At 39.5% G+C, this 19,768-nt stretch overlaps 1 protein-coding gene across 1 annotated transcript in view; it reads left to right on the top strand.

Moving 5' to 3' along the window:
* Window positions 1-19,768, top strand: part of NEB (nebulin) — a 157,416-nt gene that overhangs the window by 135,684 nt on the left and 1,964 nt on the right. The window contains exons 142-160 of the mRNA XM_083702309.1: window positions 125-229; window positions 476-580; window positions 2,062-2,166; window positions 3,293-3,385; window positions 5,131-5,223; window positions 6,724-6,816; window positions 7,234-7,326; window positions 7,994-8,086; window positions 8,459-8,551; window positions 10,492-10,584; window positions 11,091-11,183; window positions 11,605-11,697; window positions 12,102-12,194; window positions 13,290-13,382; window positions 13,707-13,799; window positions 16,439-16,546; window positions 17,424-17,607; window positions 18,940-19,032; window positions 19,220-19,369. Of these exons, the coding sequence (XP_083558435.1) occupies window positions 125-229; window positions 476-580; window positions 2,062-2,166; window positions 3,293-3,385; window positions 5,131-5,223; window positions 6,724-6,816; window positions 7,234-7,326; window positions 7,994-8,086; window positions 8,459-8,551; window positions 10,492-10,584; window positions 11,091-11,183; window positions 11,605-11,697; window positions 12,102-12,194; window positions 13,290-13,382; window positions 13,707-13,799; window positions 16,439-16,546; window positions 17,424-17,607; window positions 18,940-19,032; window positions 19,220-19,369 (1,966 nt within the window). The remainder of the gene's footprint in view (window positions 1-124; window positions 230-475; window positions 581-2,061; window positions 2,167-3,292; window positions 3,386-5,130; window positions 5,224-6,723; window positions 6,817-7,233; window positions 7,327-7,993; window positions 8,087-8,458; window positions 8,552-10,491; window positions 10,585-11,090; window positions 11,184-11,604; window positions 11,698-12,101; window positions 12,195-13,289; window positions 13,383-13,706; window positions 13,800-16,438; window positions 16,547-17,423; window positions 17,608-18,939; window positions 19,033-19,219; window positions 19,370-19,768) is intronic.

Here is a 19,768-nt window from a genome sequence, read left to right as displayed (position 1 = left end):
ATAACACTTGGGAGTAATTTTAAAGGGAACCTTCTCTGTAGATTTCCTATGGGGAAATCAAGAGGAAGCTGTGTTCATAAATTTACTCACTGTGGATATCTGCTTGTGACCTTTCCCCCAACAGATCAAATATAAGCAGTCTGCTGAAATGGAAAAAGCCAACTATACCACGGTGGTTGACACTCCAGACATCATCCATGCCCACCATGTGAAGAACTTTTCAAGTCAGGTAATGAGCGTGTTTGTTTTCAACTAGCTTTGCCAGATTTTATTTTTTTTTTAAGGAGGGTCTTGCTCCCCATTGATAGGAGCTTCTTTCACGTAGGAACCATTTCACACATATCTCAACTCCAGATAACCATAAACATATTTTTGTGCAAATTGCCTCTTGGACATTGAGCGTATATATTTCTTTTTGGTTGTTGTTTTTTTACCATAACAATAAATCTTGATCCTCTCTCCCCCCAACTAACAGAAAAAATATAAGGAGGATGCAGAGAGAACTATGTCATACTATGTGTCTGTTCTAGACACACCAGAAATGCAGAGAGTCCGGGAGAACCAAAAGAATTTCAGCATGGTAGGTATTAATGTACTGTAAACACAGTGAAAAGTGTGATTATTTAAAAATATGTGATGCTATGAAGTCCTGTGCAGAATGTAGGTCAGAGGTGGGAAAACTCCAGACTACAGGCCAAGCTTGGCAGAGTCCAATTTGACTCCTGAGACCATCCCAACCCAACCCCCCCACCTGACAATCAGTTGATGGGCAGGGTTCAGCTCTGTGTTTGCAGCTCATGCCATGCCCCACAGCCAACACGGCAGGGTTTAACCCCTGCTCATCCATTGATAAATTGGGTTTTACACCTTGCTCAGACCCATGCAGAGCACAGGACAGAAGATTCCGCTTTTGAGGACAAATATTCCACCTCCTCAGGCTACATCCCTCACACACTCCTCAAGAGCTTTTGCATGGCTGGAACACATCCCAGAGCTGTAAGAATGCCTCTTGCTTGCCTGGGTTAAGATAAAAGTAATTGTGTAAGGTTTGAAGATGTAAAAGCATGTGTACACACATTTACAGATAGATGGATAGAAATCTCCATGGTGACTGTGCAAGCACAGATGAGATTCCTGTTTGGAAGCAATGGCACTAAAGCTGTTTTCTTGCATTGCGCTGTGCTGGCTTAACCAGCTCTCATGATGCATGGGAAGGTTTTATTTGTCTTTTATTCTTCCTCGCTCAACAACATCAGAGGTGGTGTCAGGCAACGTGTCATTATAGATGGGGAGTCTGTGGCCCTGTAGATGTCTTTGGACTCTAGCTCCCACCATCCCTGACCACTGGTCATGTTGGCTGGGGCTGATGGGAGCTGGAGTCTAGCAACACCTGAAGGGCCATGGGGTCTTGTATGAGCTTACCCGTTTTGTATGTGCATGTTTGTGTGTGTGGCTTAGAGGAGAGGCATGGTTTCAGTCAAAGTCTCCCCTTTCAAGAAGGGTGTAGTACACTGTTCCTCATGACCGTTTCAACACTGCCTTTGTCTCTGTGCATCATACCTTACAGTGAAAAACTGAAAATTGGGTGGCTGGGATGCAGGTGGAATACAAGGTTACAAAAGTGTGGGTGGATGGTGAGGATACAGCATATGTGCAGATCGTAGTGCAGTTTACCTGAGGTCGTATGTGTTTGAAAACAGCACCAGCTGATGGAAACATGAATGGGTAAATGTGGGCCCCAATAGCAAAATCTTCTGTGCACCCAGAGTCCCTACCCTACGATGCATGGGGTTCTCCATTCTCTGTAAATGCTGAGAGAATGCCTCATGATGATTGAAGATTCTGTCCTATTATCTGGGTGCCCACTGGAAATCTCATGTGTTCAAACAGCAGCTGAATTTAGATGACCCAGATGTCAGGTGCGACTTCAAATTTCAGTATTCCTAAATGATTTTTAAATTTATTTATAAGAAAGCTATATAGAATACCAACGAAATAAAGGCGCAAGACTGAATTCTTTATTGCAAGGGCAATAAACAAAAATATGTGTTCTCCTAACAGCTCAGGTACCAGCATGATCTACAGGACAGCAAAGGAAAAGTCACAGTTGTACATGAAACACCAGAGATATTAAGAGTTAAAGAAAACCAGAAGAACTTCAGCACGGTAACCTTATTTTACACCACAAAGCGAATCCTTAATTTTGTTGTCCTACTTTTGCAGATCCTTCAGCATACAGGAATCTTCCTTGAGATGAATGGTGCTTCTTGTATATCCAGGCTTTTATGTCGGCGGTCAGGGCCATGCAATTTTACACTAATTATGTGTACCTTATTATATGTGCAGGTGTTGCTATTCCTTTACACACTCTCTCCTTCAACGGCTTCCATCATTGCACAGTGGGTTGTGTACCCCATATCTGACAGTAGAAGTACAAAATATCTGCCCTTGTTTTGCAATGTGGCTATGGGTTTGTAGCTGTTTATAGGCTTGCTGTGTCGTCTTTTAGCAGCTAATTCGTGTATGCCCTGCTTTGTTCTTAATTAGCAAGTTTAACCATGAAGATCTTCAAAGGATGCTAAATATTGTCATTATGTGATGTGTTTATTGGTCATGATTATTCCATGGATGTCTGATCAAAACAGTGGAAAGCCATGTCTACGTTAAAATCAGTGCCATTCTCATTTTACTTAGACAATGTAACAGGCATGCATGAACCAGGATAGTTGAAGCAGAAATTCCCTCCTCCACAAGTCCCCAAGATGCTGAAAACAGGGATGGATGAATCTGTCTAATTTTGAGTTAACATTTTTCTTATCTTAAGTTCAGTTTACTACATATTTGCATTCGTTTGCTTTAAAAAATAAAAAAGAACACCCTCAAAAATCTCACCAGCATTTCAATGTGCTTTCTCCCATTGTATGCATTTTGCTGTGCAATTTTGCCTAATATATACATTTTAGCAAATATCTGGTGCATTTAAAAATATTTTCACTCAGTTGTGCGTTTTATGCATACTTTCCCCCAATATACTGTACACATTTTGCACACTATTTTTTTTTGTTGGAGAACTACGTCACAAAATATGGAGAAGTACACATTTTACTTAAGGATAATCTTGCTTGGAAGCAAAAGCTTCTGAAATCAATGGGAATGACTTCTGTGTGAGTGAATGCACTGATGATCAAGGAACCAGTTAGAGGTTTCTTAATATTCCACTGTTTTGTAGTCTTTCTGTTGCAAATGACAATGTTGTTGTTTTTCTATGCTCAATCTTGTTGTCTTGGTTAAGATTTTATATAAAGAAGATATTGGAACAGGAACAGCTATTGAAAAGACGCCCGAGATGCAGAGAATTAAACAAACCCAGGATGCAATAAGCACGGTACAAAACCCAGTGGATTGTTAACACTCTTACCTGTGCTGTTCCCAACTTATAAAACTTCATTTGCCTTACATGATCCTAACAGCAGTTCTGGAATAACTTGAAAAGTCAAGGCTTTTCATAATTAATCAAAACATAATTTGCTAACTAGCTCTTCCATTCTACTTTTACTTTCCTATGTAAAATAGTCTCCACATTTCAAAAACTCTAACTATTAACATTTTCTAATGTTCAACTAATGTTTATCATTTCATAAAATACTGAAACTAAATTCACATTTTGATCTTGTCCGAAATGTTGATGAGATAATCATGGTAGCAAATATAGTGACCACGTTTTAAAACTAACAATAATTTTAGAGAATTATTTCTGATATTTTTTGTTTTCTCTCTCTACTTCATCTCCCCCCAACCCCCAGTACGTATGGTAGGATTGCCAAAATTATTTTTCATTTGATTGTGTTCCACACTATGTCTTACTTTCCTTTTTTGACATTTTGTTAAAAAAAGAGGTAATAAATGTTTTTATTGAATGTTGTACATGTATTGTCACCCATGCTGGATAGAACAGGAGGCGGATAGGAAGCACTGATATTCCTCGTTTCAATTTTTTGAGGAAAATCTAGTTTATTCATTTCAGATTATCTGATAAACAGAACAGATCCAGAACAGAATCCTGCTCCATTCATGACGAAATCCCACTGAAAAGCAATTGGATTTAAAAAGTAATATAGGTTGGTTTATGCCATTGGTTTCAATGGGACTTGACTGAATCAGGATGAGCTGTTTGGTTTCAATAGGTCTATAATACATATTGGAGACTAATACACACGCGTGCACACACACACACAGCATCCTAGCCCAGTGTCTCCTCTGAATAGGCAGAGATTCCAGTTTGCAGAGGCTCATTCATCTGCTTCTGCTTTGGCCAGTGCCGTGTGTTTCAGTGCACATTACCTATTTCCTGTGTGTGGGGAAAACCCCACGGCATACAAAACCTATGGCCAGTTCCGGGATCTAGTGGGAATGAATCCAAAGAAGGTTACTTCTTTGTAACCTTGTTGAAACAATTTAGGCACACTCTCCTGAGCTGGACTGAAAATTTGATTGATATCAGCAGCCAGCACAATTGCAAGGGGCCCAATATTGACAGTGGCCGTGGGAAGGTCTCATAACAGCATTCCAATAACAGTGTCCCATTGGGATGCAGCTGAGGAGATGCATGGCCACTCCAGGCTACTCTCTGAAGATTTGCCTGGCATTGTCAACACAAGGTAGTCGTAAAACAGGGCCAGGGGCTTAAAAAGGAGAAGCTCTGTGATGGATGCCATGATCAAAAATCTATTTTTTTCGGCCAGGTTGCACTAGAGTTGCAAAATAAAATAATCTCATACTTGTTTACTGATGATTAAAATAGCTTTTAAAGCAAGGAACCTGGTGGAAAGCTTTAATCCTCCTGTTTCTACTACATTGGTAAGATTGTTGAGTCAAGGTGTCCATCCATGGCTCTTCCTCCACTATCAAATTGGAGATTGGGTTTTATACATCGAATTTTAAATCTTTGCAAAAAACTCGTTTTCCGCAGATGTCTGTTTCGACATGGGTGCATGCAATGCTTTCAGCTCCTACAATCGTGATTATATTTGTTTACTCTTGTTCTTTTTATGTGAAATGGATGTGTTTCATGTACATAATGTAAGTCATTATTGTTTTGTCTTGTTTTCTGAACTGAATACCACTTTGTAGATTAAGTACAAGGATCAAATTGGAAAAGGAACTCCCATTTCCGATCTTCCCGAAGTAAAACGTGTCAAGGAGACACAGAAGCACATCAGCTCGGTAGTGGCTGATATTTTCTATGCTGATTTGTGTGTGCACTGGGCAGTAACAGTGTGCTGTTCACCTTACTAAACAGACATCTATTGCCCCTGCTAACATGCTATCATCAACTTCATCCTTAGTATGGCATTCCTCTAGTATTACTTGGGCTTTAACATCCATTAGCTTTAAGATCTACTTTCTGTGCACCTTGAGAGGAGAATATAGACCCATTTAATGCTGAGCAGACAGAAATGGACCAAGAGGATAAAATAGTAGTAGTAGTAGTAGTAGTAGTAGTAACTTACAAAATCATGGCCCCTGCTATACCCACCTACCTACTGGTTGGAGGAGTGCTCAGTGAACCTGGCTGTGGTGAAAGGCATTCTGTACATGTTCAGAGGCACACTAGCCACAAGCCAACACAAAGTGTACTTAAGACCATTGTTGTGAATGGGCTTAATTATGTGTCAGATGGGATATCTGCTTCTTGAAGTCTGAGCACCTGTTGCTTCTTGAGTCTTGGTTTTGAAAATCCAAACAATTTATTCTTGCTCACTTAAGTGGGCCTCTTGCTTTATTCAAATCTTAATGGGCCATCCTCTGAATGGGTAGGATTTCATTTATTAGAACATGGGCATTCTGTCTAGCATCATTTGGCCACTTAAGTGATGGGTATCTTGAGTGTTTCAGTAGGAGAAGATGTAGTGACATTTATCAAGGAACTGGTTCCAACTGGTTCTTTCTCCTCTCTTTCCCGCTATGCCTTCCCTTTTACACTGAGCTCTTCACCATACTAATTGTTTTCAAAATTCATTTCTGCATAATCAAGTTACAGGAAGGCAAACTAGTTACCCTTTTCTAACCACAAATTTACCTCTCTTGCTTTTGACATTTTGAACTGACTGAATGCCTTTTTGACTTAACCATTTTGTTTTGTTTTTCCATTTGGGGCAGAGGGCACTTTTTAAAAGGAGTGAAATGCAGAACATTTTTTAAAAAACCTGTCAAGGACTTCAGTTTTGTTCTTTCTCTCTCTGTCTATCTCTTTTCTTTTTTCTTTCTTGGATAAAACCAAAACAGGGCTTAAATCTCTCAGTCCTCAGATTTTGTTCTTAGATTTGGCCTCAAAGCAAAACTCTTGACAAGGGTAATGGTGTAAGAACAAAAATTGATTTCTCATTGGCTATTCAATACCAATATAACAAGTTTTATCAAGGTTTCGAAATGCTTACTTCTCTCTAGCAGCAATAGCCCCAAACTTTTAAAAAGAACTACACAAAAAAAGAGATATCTGTAATTCCAGGAGTTTGGCACTTTTTCCCCAGAGGCATCTAGAAGTGGAAACATATGAACAGGGATGGCATTTTGTGGGGACACCTGTAACTGGGCAATTTTATACTCCCAATGGGCAATGCCCAAATAACTATATGCAAAGTCAGTGTGTTACTTAACATTCTGCATTGCAAAAAGGTTTTCAGCTACCTTTTTCTTACCTTTGTGGCTGTTTGTATTCTGCAGGTTTTATACAAGGAGAATGCAGGGCAAGGAACCCCGATACCACTTACTCCAGAGATAGAGAGAGTCAAACGCAATCAAGAACACATTAGCTCGGTATTTCTCAATGAAATCAAACCTACCATAACTCATCTTTTTCATTAAAAAATAATAATAACATTCTAACTATCATCTTCTACATGCCATTTTCATGACTCATTCATTCTGATGTGCATTAACATCAATTTACAGTTTTATGCAGTTTTTAAAACGAAATAAATAAAACAATGACAATAATACCTATGATCTTCAATAAGATTAACCATGTGCTCCCTTTGCACACATTCACTTCTCTTAACATACTTCTTCTGACTTTTTCTTTTCTATTCACATTTTAATGACTACTCTCCCCTTATTCTCATCTTTCCTTTTCGATACTCAACTAAGCATGGGATTTAAACATGCACCGTTAACTACAAAGTACTAGCCAGTATTTTTGAGTGTCTTTTGTGGATACTTTATTGTACCTCACAGGTGTCCTACAAAGAAAACTTGGGGACAGGAACGGCAACTCCTGTTACCCCAGAAATGGAGAGAGTCAAGCGTAATCAGGAGAACGTTAGCTCGGTATATCACAAAATATCTATAAATAAATCCTTTTAACCATCGCCACACTCTGATAAATATGTTTTAATCCTTCCACAAGCTTTTGAATCCTTCTCATTTTAATAAAATCACTAAAATGTCAGTCTCTGAAGGAAAAAATTACAGCACTAACTGTGACATATGTCTGCAGTGGGTTTTCTTTAGCTCTGTTTATTTTTCTTACCCTATTCACTTCCCCTCAAGTGGCAATATTGTTTGTTTCAAAACAAATGATATTCAGAGTGGATTCAATATATCCTTATAACAGGAAACATTTTCTAATAGCCTTTGGCATTTGTGTTGGTGCAGTGCAAACTTAGAATAAAACTGTAACCCCTCTCTTAAAAATAGAATAAAATGTTATTTATGGTATTGTAGTCTTTCAGAACAAAACGGGTAGTTTTAGGGTGTGAAAATAATGATGCAGCTGTCTAAACTCAGTCACAAATTGTAATTTAATCCATGATAGGTGTTTTAAGTTATAATATGCATATTTTTCTCTGTGTGCATTTTTTGTTTTTTTGTGATCTGTTTTTTAAACTTCATAAAGCAAACCAGAAAACTGGATTGCATTCTCTTTGCTGATGGTGTATCTTAAGATGTGCCCCTTAATTTTCATTTTTGTTTTTGACACTTCTTTGTCCCACAGGTGTTGTACAAAGAGCATTTAGGGACTGGAACCCCAACACCTATTACTCCAGAGATGGAGAGAGTCAAACGCAATCAAGAAAACTTTAGCTTGGTATTTTTGTTACAAAAATGCCCTATAACATCATTCCCAAATAAGATTAACCTTTCATGTTTTGCACAATTAAACTTGATTTTAGTACCCTCTGACAATTTCCTCCCCTTTTTATAGCCTGAGTTTTTGTCATTCTAGGTGGGAAAATATTACTGCATTTGAATAAACTTGGTCACAGATTGCAACTTCCTGCATGATAGGAAGTCAAAATATATAGCATTTCTTTCTCTATGTGATTTTTATTTTTTGATTTTTTCCCCTGGCCTGTGTTTTAAACACCATAAGGCCAAACAGAAAATTAGATTGTGCTATCTTTGCTGATGGTGTATCTTGAGGTAATTTTTTTGTTTTTGACACTTCTTTGTCACACAGGTGTTGTACAAAGAGAATTTAGGGGCTGGAACTCCAACACCTATTACTCCAGAGATGGAAAGAATCAAACGCAATCAAGAAAACTTTAGCTCGGTATTTTTGTCGCTAAAATGAGCTTTAACTTCATCCCCAAATATAATTAACCATCTTGAACCTTAACGCCTCCATAACATAGCTATCTTGATATGATTTCAATGATAGTATTTCTTTTTGAGTCCATGAATGGTGCTGAATTTGCTCACTGGCATTGTAAGCAAGAAAAGAAACCATATTGAACAAGGCCAATTTTTGCTCTATGCATTCCAACCAGATTTAAATAATATTGATCCTCTCCCAATTCCACATTAATATTTTTTAATCCTGCAAGAAAATTATAATTAACAAAAATGTGTTTTTTTTCACAACGTACACATTTCTAAAGATATTCAGTCCCAAAATACATATTTTTTTAAAAATATGTTGAGAACCGTTTAGCAGAATTAGAAAAAGTGTGAAATATGAAAGATTTCTTAATCTGCATGTTAGTCTGGGAGGTGTGACTCATGTTATACTGTATCAGAATTCACCAATATCTAATTTTTCAAGCATCCCAAGGGCATAGGGATGGACCTCAGACATGGGGAGCGCAATGAATGGGTGCAATACACCTGCACCTTAACCTCCCAGCAGGATCCGTCTGCCCAGTGCTAGAAGAATTGAGAACAGGAAAAGCAACTCACCTCACTTCGGAAACAAGAGAGTTGCATGCATTAAAGAAAACTGCAGCTTGGTAGTTCAAATATGAAAGTTCCATTCCAACCCTTTAAAAATTAACTTTTAAATATTTGTTCCAGGTTTGTTCTATTTCCATACATGCAATTGACTTCCAGGGGAAAAAAATCCATTTATCATCTCCAGTGTGCCCTCCAGCCACTGTTTGGTCTTCAATTCCCATCATTCCTGACTCCAGGCTGTGCTGGCTAGGGCTAATGGGACTTGAACTTCAGTGTAGGGCACCATGTTGGCAACTACTACTGATTGTCATTTTCCCATTGCCTTCTTTTTTGGCGCACTTTTAAAAAAAGGAATCAATAATTTTGGATATTATTAACTGCTCTTCTCACGGTCCCAGCCCTATCTCTTTCTCTGTTTTCACCTTCTTGATTTTGATTTTTTTCTAAGTCACTGTTTGTTTCTGTGTGACATTGTAAAAAGTATATGGTCTTTCTCCAGCTGGGTTGAACAAGTAGTGCGACACGTTTTCAGCCAAAAATGCACTAGAAAGTAAGGCAATGGAAGCATTTGCATCTTATGAAATAATATTTATACTCAAATATTCACCGTTGAATCAGTCTTCTAAGCTTGCTGTTACACTATATTTCTGCCTGGAAAATCCATACATTGTGATATCTTTCTCAGTGGTTTCTTTGCTTCTCCCCTGCCTTCCCTTGCATTAGTTTTGCCAAGGTAAAGAGAAACCTTATCCACAACCGCTGGCTGATCTCACCAATATGGCTAGCTGTAAGAAATGGCCAGACACATCCTATTATGAATCCCTAGCCTGCCCCACTGTGATGTGGCACACACAATATAGAAAGTGGAGATCTGCAAGAAGTAACGTTACAAAACTCCCAGTATAAATCAAAGCTTAACCATTCATCCTCAGCCCAACAACCAAAACTTTCCGCCTTGGTATCCCAATGAGTTCCTTGGGTACAATCCACCAATTAAGCATTTCTATGTCCCACCGCCATCAATAGTAGCATTAAACCCATTGAATCCCTACTACTAAAATCAATGGGACTTAAAAGTACATACATTTGCTAGATTCATACACGTTGGGAATTACATGAATGCACCTATGTTTGATATGTAACAGGATGGGGGGAAGCATGAAACCACAGGAAATATGTAGTGGAAATGGGACATCACCTACAGGCTCATACCCAGGAGATCTAAGACCATATTTCTCCCCTTTTTTTGCAGATCAAAATTAACTGTTGTTTTCCTTCCTGATTTTTCTTATTTCTGCATTCCGCTTTGTCATCATGCAGGTGTTATACAAAGAAAGCCTAGGGGCAGGAATCTCAACTCCTGTCACTCCAGAGATTGAGAGAGTCAAACACAACCAAGAAATCATTAGCTCGGTACTTCTGGGAAAACAGTTATTTTTAATTCTGTTTTGTAATATGATTAACTCACCCCTGCTCTCCATCCCCGCTTCTTCCTGCAGATGGAGTTATATACCCCTATTGTGAAACCTCCTCGCCTTTTATTTTCCACTGCAGGAGAATGTCACATCCTGAGACTTTTTAACCCTTCTCTTCCTTTCAATGTCTTATACTCACATTCCTCCCAAAAGATAACAATCTGTTGTCTTTCCCACATCAGTTGTTTGGCATTCTATGGATATTATACATGGATGCAAAAAATGCCTATAATTCAAAAGCATGATCATGTATTAAGACAATACTTTGTCCTTGTTTTCCCCAGTCAAAAATAAGTGCTTATATGCATTGTTTTAAAACTGTAACCCAAAACACCCTGCAGAATAAATCACAACCAAATCAGAACTCTACCCCTCATGCTTCAATAACAAAAACATGGCAATTCATTTATTGCTGGTTTACTTGGCTGCTCTTCTGTCTCACAGGTGTTGTACAAAGAAAACGTAGGGAAAGCAACTCCGACCCCTGTCACTCCTGAGATGGAGAGAGTCAAACGCAATCAAGAACACATTAGCTCGGTATTCAAAAGAAGACAAGCAAAATACCCCACAAAGACCTGGATTCTAAAAAATAACATCCAATGTGTTAATGATCTATGCTTTCTAACAAACAAAAAAAGTTCCTATTTACCTCTTAGCATAAGAATTCTCCCCTTCAAACTCCCTCTGTGACCCAAGTTTTAACTCACTACTACTAGGACTTACTGCTTTTTATTTTTCAGCAAACATAGGATTTCCGTCTTTATTTCCTACCTTTCCAAATTCCTCATCCTAATAGATTGTTTTCTTACATAGGTCCTCTCTTTCAGATGACACTAAAATCAATGGCTAGCTTTACTGGAAGCTGGTGTGACCCCAGTGTTAACATTGACAGACTATTAATCTTGATATGTCGTCACTGGCACCTTATGATTTCTGGATACTCTTTTGTATCCCGTAGGTTTTGTACAAAGAGGAACTGGGGAAAGGTACCCCGACACCTGTCACTCCTGAGATGGAGAGAGTCAAGCGCAATCAACAACACATTAGCTCGGTATTCAAAAGAAGAAAAAAGATCCGAATGGTTTACCATAACATTAGATGTGTTATAAAGATCCATGCTTCCTAATCAAATATAGCACCCAGTCTCACCTCTTGGCATAATCACCCTATCTTCTGAACTCTCTTTGCAACCTAAGCTTTAACACATAAGTACTAGGAGTTGGCTTAATTTCACATTTGGTTTGTATTTATACCTTTCCAACTTTCTCATCCTACTAGATTCTTTCCCTTTATGGGTGTTGATTGATTGGTGTCTCTTCCAGGTGACACGGAAATCAACAGCCAGCCAGCTTTCCTGGAAAGCTGGCATGATCCAATTATTAACATTACAAGCCAATAATGTTTGTTTGCAATCTGCCGTGATATGATTTCTGGATACTCTTTTGTATCCTGTAGGTTTTGTACAAAGAGGGATTGGGGAAAGGGACTCAGACACCTGTCACTCCTGAGATGGAAAGAGCCAAGCGCAATCAAGAGTTCATTAGCTCGGTACATTTTAAAAACAAATATACATATTTTAAATAACATCCTAACAAGCTGTGGGAATTGTTTCCCCTCTAGTATCTAAAACTATACTTTCTTCCTTAAGTAAGATACTCCTATTTATTTAAACGACTTACATTTTACTCATAAAATACCGTAAATCTGATATTTGGTATTTAATAATCTGACCATAGAGGGGTTTTTTTATAACCTTGCAGTGGTGACTATAGGACTCTATCCAGACACTGTTAGACCATATGATTTCTGGTCCACATAACAAATTTCTTGATAAACGAATTTGTAATAATGAGAAAAATAATACTACAATCGCTAAATTATTTTGATTGAACATCCCATACACTTATGAACTGGTGGTTTCACAAGATGTCATAGGAAATGGCATGTAGGCAGGAACAGACAACAACATGATTGATGCTGTTACTTTCCAAATTGGTACATTGTTGATAATGGGATTTCAGAAAAAGGCCTTTAAAATAGTTTCCCCACCCTATCAATATAAATCTCCATAGAATTCAGCATTCAGAGGCCTCAGCATTCATGAGTTTTAGGGCTCAAAAGTCAGGAACACCCTTCAGTAACTGAACAACCAACACCAGCATGAAAAACATGCTGCCCAAGTGGTCTTCCAACAGCACACTGAACAAAAAAAGTTTCATGTAGCTAATGAGAGACACAAGATACTTTGTAATTCGGTAGTTAAAACTAGGACAAGAAACTGGACCATGAGTTTATATGTGATGACTTTCCTGGGCACAGCTATTACACAGTGATGGATGTTGCCTACTGGATAGAATCCTGATCTCAAAATAATACATTCCTCTTTTAATTATTTTACCTGCTTAATTCACTGTTGTACATTCTTCTCCTTGGATTTTGCCTTTCACTTGTACCAGGACAGATCAGTTTCTATTATGTGACTTTTTACACTGGTGTCTTTATAATTTTTTATTAAAAATTTTAATTGTTTTTGCAAAATGCCTACATTTGAAGTGCCGCCCCAGTTATTATACTTTTCCTTCAAACAATAGTCTTATTCACATTATATTTTTGTGATTTTTGGATACTTTTTACAATCTTTAGGTTTTGTATAAAGAAAATTTGGGGCAAGCAACCCCAGCACCTATCACTCCAGAGATGGAAAGAGTCAAACGCAATCAAGAAAACGTTAGCTTGGTATTGAATTTTTTAAAAATACTTTTTTTTAAAAAAAGTAACATCATCAGATATAACCTTGTCCTGCACCTATTTTATCTGAATCTTATCCATTTTCATATTCCTAAAGAAAACACTCCTTTTAATTTTTTTTAATACTTTTTCTTTTTCCTTTCCCCCCTTCTTGCTTTTTGCTTTATCCAATAACTTTTTAACCACTTTGTTTCTTGAATTCTTTACCCACCTATGCAGTGATGATGATTAAACAGTAACACAACTTAACACAATGGTTCATCAACAATAATCTAATTCTTTGATTTCTGGACACTTTCTTGTATGCTGTAGGTGTTGTACAAAGAAAGCATGGGAAAAGGAACCCCGACATCTATCACTCCAGAGATGGAGAGAGCTAAACGCAATCAAGAAAACATTAGCTCGGTATTTTTCAGGAGAAAAAAAACCCTCAATGACCTAGAAAATATATAACATCTTTTTAACACCTTAAAAAGTATAATACTTTCCCTACTCAATTTAAACACTTTACCCAACTATTAACTTTATTAATATTATAACTTTATTTTGACATTTAAAATACTAAAAATGTCACCTAAAATATGTTTCTAATTGTTTCTTATTCCTCGTTATGTAGAATTTACATTGAAATATAGTTTAAGGAATTCTAAGCAACCACTGACCTCAAATAACAGTTGAATGGTCTCTAAACATTTTGTAACATCATGTGTTTACTGATGTTTTTAACCAAATGAAATGGTGTTTGTTCTGTGTTTTTTAATCTTTCTTTAAAACAGCCGATAGTCTACATAAATACAAAGGTCCAAGATGGTGTCCCTAGCTCAGGGGGAGGGGGCGTAGCAGATGCTTTGGTCCCAGGTCTACAGAGAGCAGAAGCTTGATTAAATTGGCATGTGCTCAATATTTGCACATATATTCTGTGCACCAGCTCGTTTCAGAGATGTATTCAGCATACAAAACCTAGAGGCAGGTACCAAATGAATTCAAAGGAAAGGGGGAGCTCTATTTGCATATTGCATGCAAGTTACCCCTTTTGTACTTAACTGATCTGAGAAGCCTACTTCAATCTTAAATGTTTTGACAGCAAGATTTACAAAGAGAGAGCCAATTGTTGAGCCAGTTCAACAAGGACAGCATCAGAGCCAACACAATTGGCATGACCAAGAGGTGGTCAAAATTATAGCTTGCTTTCTTGTCCTTGTTCTCATCCAAACGTTTGCACTGAAGGCTGAAGGACCTTTATTACTGTGTGTCCATTAGTACTTAATTGATGGCAACACTTGCATGCTGGTTTTGGAGGATCTAGCCAAATAAATGGTTATAGAGAAAATCAGCATAGGGTGGCAGACTCTTACAGGGGTAGGGGTTTTTTTTTTGGGGGGGGGGTATTAGTACATTCTATTTAAGTTAATTGATGCTTAAGCTCTATGGTAAATAAACTGCTGGAGACAACAGCACTAACCATTGCTTTTCTTCCATCTCCCAGGGTCCGTTTAGGGCCGTTCAGTCCCTCTGGCCAACCATCTCCTGGTCAAGAGCCTATATATGTAGGAGGGACAACTGGGGACAGATCTACACTTGTTTAAAATGTTAGAAATGTGTTATTAAAATGTGACACCAGATGGTGGTACAAAGTAGCGAGCCACCGGCAAAGAAAAGCTGCCATTAAATGCTATAGAATGTTTTATTTTACGTTTAGAAGATCAGTCTAGATCCAGCCTGGGAAATAGCAGTTGATAACATTTTAATTCATATGATCTACTGCTGTGTCTCAAGACAGGGGGAAAAAATCACGTGGTTTGTTTGGGGAATAGTTGGGGAGTTGCATTTTGAATACAGAGAATGAATCTGTTTGGAAAGCCAGGAGGGCTCTGAAGAATGGACGAACTGACCACTATTTCTAACCAGATTATATATGTTTTTCTATATAAGCAACTGCTGAAAGGTAACTGCAAAAGGTAGGGTGCGTTGAAAGAATGGACTCTTGACATCACTACCCACTCATTTGCTGGGAGTTGCTTGGGGAAGCCACCTCCATACATTTCTGGTGAAATTTTGCTGTAACATTCCAAGAGTCATTGTTGTCAATGCAACTTTTAGTTGGATTGCTACCATGCACTCCACACTGGGCTGTCCTTGGTTACTTTTTAACAACTTCTGCTGGTAATCAATGCAGCGGAAGGAGAGACGCTTGATGGGAGTAGGACACCTAGAACCCATTCTTGTGCTTTATGGTCCGTTGTGTCCCTTTGTTTCTTTCTAGACACAATTCAAGGTGCTGGGAACAGCCAGAGACCCCCCCTTTTCTTATATTCCTTAATGAGAGCAGATCATCTGTGCTTTGAGTTGCCACAATAAGGGCACGTAGAGGTGGTCTCTTGATGGCTGCCATGGGACTGTGGAAGTCTTAAGCCTGAGCATTTTCTAGAAGTGCTATAAAATAAGAATACCCTGGAATGAAGGCTTGCATCATTAAACTGGGGTTGCTTTCGAGTAACAGTATTGTTCACTTAGTTAATGTTTTATTTTAGGAAGGACTCTAGGTCAGTGGTAGGCTAAGAGTACATGCTTCAAATGCAGAAGGTCCAGGTGTAAGGGCCGGCATCCTTTGTTTAAAAGGAGCTAGCAGGTGCTGTGAAAGACTTCCTTTGCTCGAGACCCTTGAGTCAGAATAGGCAAGACTAGGCTGGAGAGACAAATAATGCAACCTGATTTAAGGCAGCTTTCTGTATTCTGTTATTTTATTGCTATTCTTTAAGTGTTATGCTTCACTTACAGTTCTTGGGGGTGGGTTTGGAAACTATGTAAATCAACAAAGCTTACATTAGCCATAACCTTCCAAAGGCACACAATTTATAGTAAAAAAAGACCAGTGGCATAATCTTGTGATGAGCCCCTCAATGGTGATCACATCATGTTTGCATCCATCTGCCTTCAGCACTTCTTCATTCATGCCTCATTTCTTATGTCTACATAATACCTCTCTTAAAATCTGCTCTCTCACTGGCTGGGCCACGTTTATTCACATCTTCTCATTTTGTTAGGTCCTCTACTCTGATAGTTTCCGGAAACAAGTACAAGGTAAAGCAGCCTTTGTCCTGGATACCCCCGAAATGAGACGTGTTCGGGAGACGCAGCGACACATTTCCACCGTAAGTATTTGCAGCCAAGAAACTGGCTGCACAAGTAAAACCAGCCATGGTGACTTATTTAGCAGCGCTCAGTATGCCTTAAGATGAAACTGTTCCAGGCACAAATTTAATTTAAAGGTAAATGCAGAGTGGGGCTGGGTGATATATTGTCCAAAAACTGCTTTGAAGCCCATATTATGATATCAGTTTCATAATTTTTGACCTGGCAATAGATTGCAAATCATGCTGTGTGCGCACATGCTTTGCAAAAATAAACATGCAGGGGGAAATTTGAAGTCAGCCAATGCTTCTCTTGATTCCTGCAGCCGGTTAACACTGCTGGCTCAGCTCCCTGCCTCCTGCAGGGGACAGCGAATCACAAGAGTAGGCACCAGCAAAAATCACAATGCGGGGAAAACCATGAAGCCACCATCCTTATTTCAGACATCATGGTATCTGTATATAGTGATGTTTAGCTGGTGACATATGATGATGCTGAAAACCAAATATCGCCTAGCCCTAATGCAGAGATCAGGTTTGCTGTCACAAAAACTGCAGGAAATGGACATATCTGGTGAACACAGTGAAGTTTAATTGTACTTCTGAAATACGGTATTTTTTGCTCTATAAGATGCACCAGACCACAAGACGCACCTAGTTTTTGGAGGAGGAAAACAAGAAAAAAAATATGTTCTTGCTGTTCTGGCTTCTGGGATAGCTGTGCAGCCTGCATTCGCTCCATAATACGCACACACATTTCCCCTTACTTTTTAGGAGGGAAAAAGTGAGTCTTATAGAGCAAAAAATACGGTAGTTAAGGAATTTATATTTCTGCTTGCCTTCTACAATTGATGGCATGTCCATTCCAGCTACCCATGTCTTATCTTGAAAATTCCAGGTGAAATACCATGAAGACTTTGAAAAGAGCAAAGGCAGCTTCACACCTGTAGTTACTGACCCCATAACAGAACGTGTCAAGAAGAACATGCAGGATTTCAGTGATATTAACTACAGGGGCATTCAGAGACGAGTTGTGGAAATGGAGCGAAAACGGATAGATCAAGATCAAGAAATGAATACAGGTACTCTGATTTTATGCTTTGGTTTTTTCCCCTCTGCAAGTGAACTTTACATAATGGTCACAGTTGAAAATATATGCAGAAAATTATTTACAGAGATGTCATTTCACATCATAAACAATGAAACACATGCACTTTTCTGCCTTGATAAATTGATATTGAATACATGAGTCCTGAATCCTATGCTTGTAATTGTTCCCAATTAACCAAATCTGCCTGGACAATTCACATACTAATTCATGAGAAAGTGCCTTATACTGAGGTGGTCCATTTCGCCTACTATCATCTACTCCAACCACTTATCTGTACCATTTACCGTATTTTTCGCACTATAGGACGCACCGGTCCATAGGAGGCACCTAGATTTTTTTGGGGGGGGGGAAATAAAGGGGGAAAAAATCCCCCCCAGGCGCGGGGCTGGGGAAGCCCGAGCTTCCCCCTCCCCCAGAACGGGACCCAGAGCTTGCGCGGCTGGGGGAGGGGGAAGCCCTCCGCCAGCCTCCAAACCATGTCGGGAGACAGCGGGATGGCGCGCTGTGCCTCTCCCGCTGTCCCCCGACTTTGCGGGGCTGGCGACGGGGAGGAGCAGGCTTCTCCCCCCCCGCCAGCCTTCTAGCCAAGTCGGAGGACAGCGGGATGGTGCGCTGCGCCTCTCCCGCTATCTCCCGAGTTTGCGGGGCTGGCGACAGGGAGGAGCAGGCTTCTCCCCTCCGCCAGCCTCCAAACCATGTCGTGAGACAGCGGGATGGCGCGCTGCGCCTCTCCAGCTGTCTCCCGAGTTTGTGGGCGTTCTGCCTCCCTGCTGTCCCCCGAGCTTGTGGGGCTGGCGGTGGGGCTCTCCAGGCTTCAGCGAAAGCCTGCATTCACACCATAGGACGCACACACATTTCCCCTTCATTTTTGGAGGGGAAAAAGTGTGTCCTATAGTGTGAAAAATATGGTACTGCTGCATTGTATTTGCACTCCATGTGGGGCTGGTCACCTCCTGCTATCGGTGGTGCACCAGGCACACATCCTACCTACCAGATACTGGAGAATGTACATGCAAATGATACATTCGACAACTGCGCTAAGGGCTCTTCCCTAATGGTGCAACTTTTTTTGTTGGTGGTGGGTTAACATTGTTAAAATGCAGAAGAAAAACATTCTTTCCCATTCATTAAGCATTCTGGTCAAGTCACATTTCAGCTGTGAGTTGCAAAGCATTTCCTAAATTAGTTTTTTGCTGTGTGGATTTTATGACCTGTTGGATTCTGCAAATGTTTGTTTTCTTATACCTTTGAAGTTAGAGGCAAAGGATAAAACTAAAATACCCCACCCACCTGTCTTCTGCAGATCTTCGTGTGTGGCGTACTAATCCTGGATCAGTCTTTGACTATGACCCAGCAGAAGACAACATTCAATCTAGAAGCTTACACTTGATTACTGGTATGTTTTGCATCCTGTAACATTATGCAAATGGCTGTGGATGGATACAAGCCTTTATCCTCCAGTTTTAATGCTTTAAACACTCCACAATGTAACTTTCCATTTTGATTTTTAGTTAATTTTGCCTTTGACCAAGTACACTCCTCCTCAAGACATCACTGTAAATTTCTTCACCTTTCTTCCCTAGTTCAAGCCCAGCGACGTAGCCGAGAGCAATCCCGCTCTGCCAGTGCACTAAGCCTCAGTGCTGGAGATGAAAAATCTGAGCATTCAGAGGCTGCCGATCAGCACATGTCCTATTACAGCAATGGAGGCTTCTTTACCACATCTACATCAGGTACAAGGGACTCAAGACTGCACTTGTCTTGCAGGGATACCTTTTCAGGTTGTGTGTACTGCTATTTCAAGGCGGTGGGGGAGGGGGGCAAGGTTCAAAGTCTTGCCTTTTAATAATATTAACATTAAATTGTAAAAACAAAAAAACATTAAGAGCATCCGTTATGGTTACTTTTCCGTATGTTTCATAAGGACCAAAGACAAAAAGGCTTTGCAGGAAACAATTCTGTCCCTCTTCCCCCAGTGACATAACAACAAATTTGAATATTTATTAAGTTGGGGCTTCTTGCAAATCATACAGGAGCATGGTGTGAAGGTGGCCAGGTTGGGGAGACGGAATAAATGATGCAGTAATGTTTCGAAACTCAGGTGAATTTGGGTAGTGTGATTATAATGGACA

Source organism: Podarcis gaigeae (assembly GCF_964106915.1).
Source record: "Podarcis gaigeae genome assembly, chromosome: 1".
Lineage (NCBI taxonomy): Eukaryota > Metazoa > Chordata > Lepidosauria > Squamata > Lacertidae > Podarcis > Podarcis gaigeae.
Note: the sequence above shows the minus strand (reverse complement) of the source record. Positions and strands in the feature narration are given on the sequence as shown.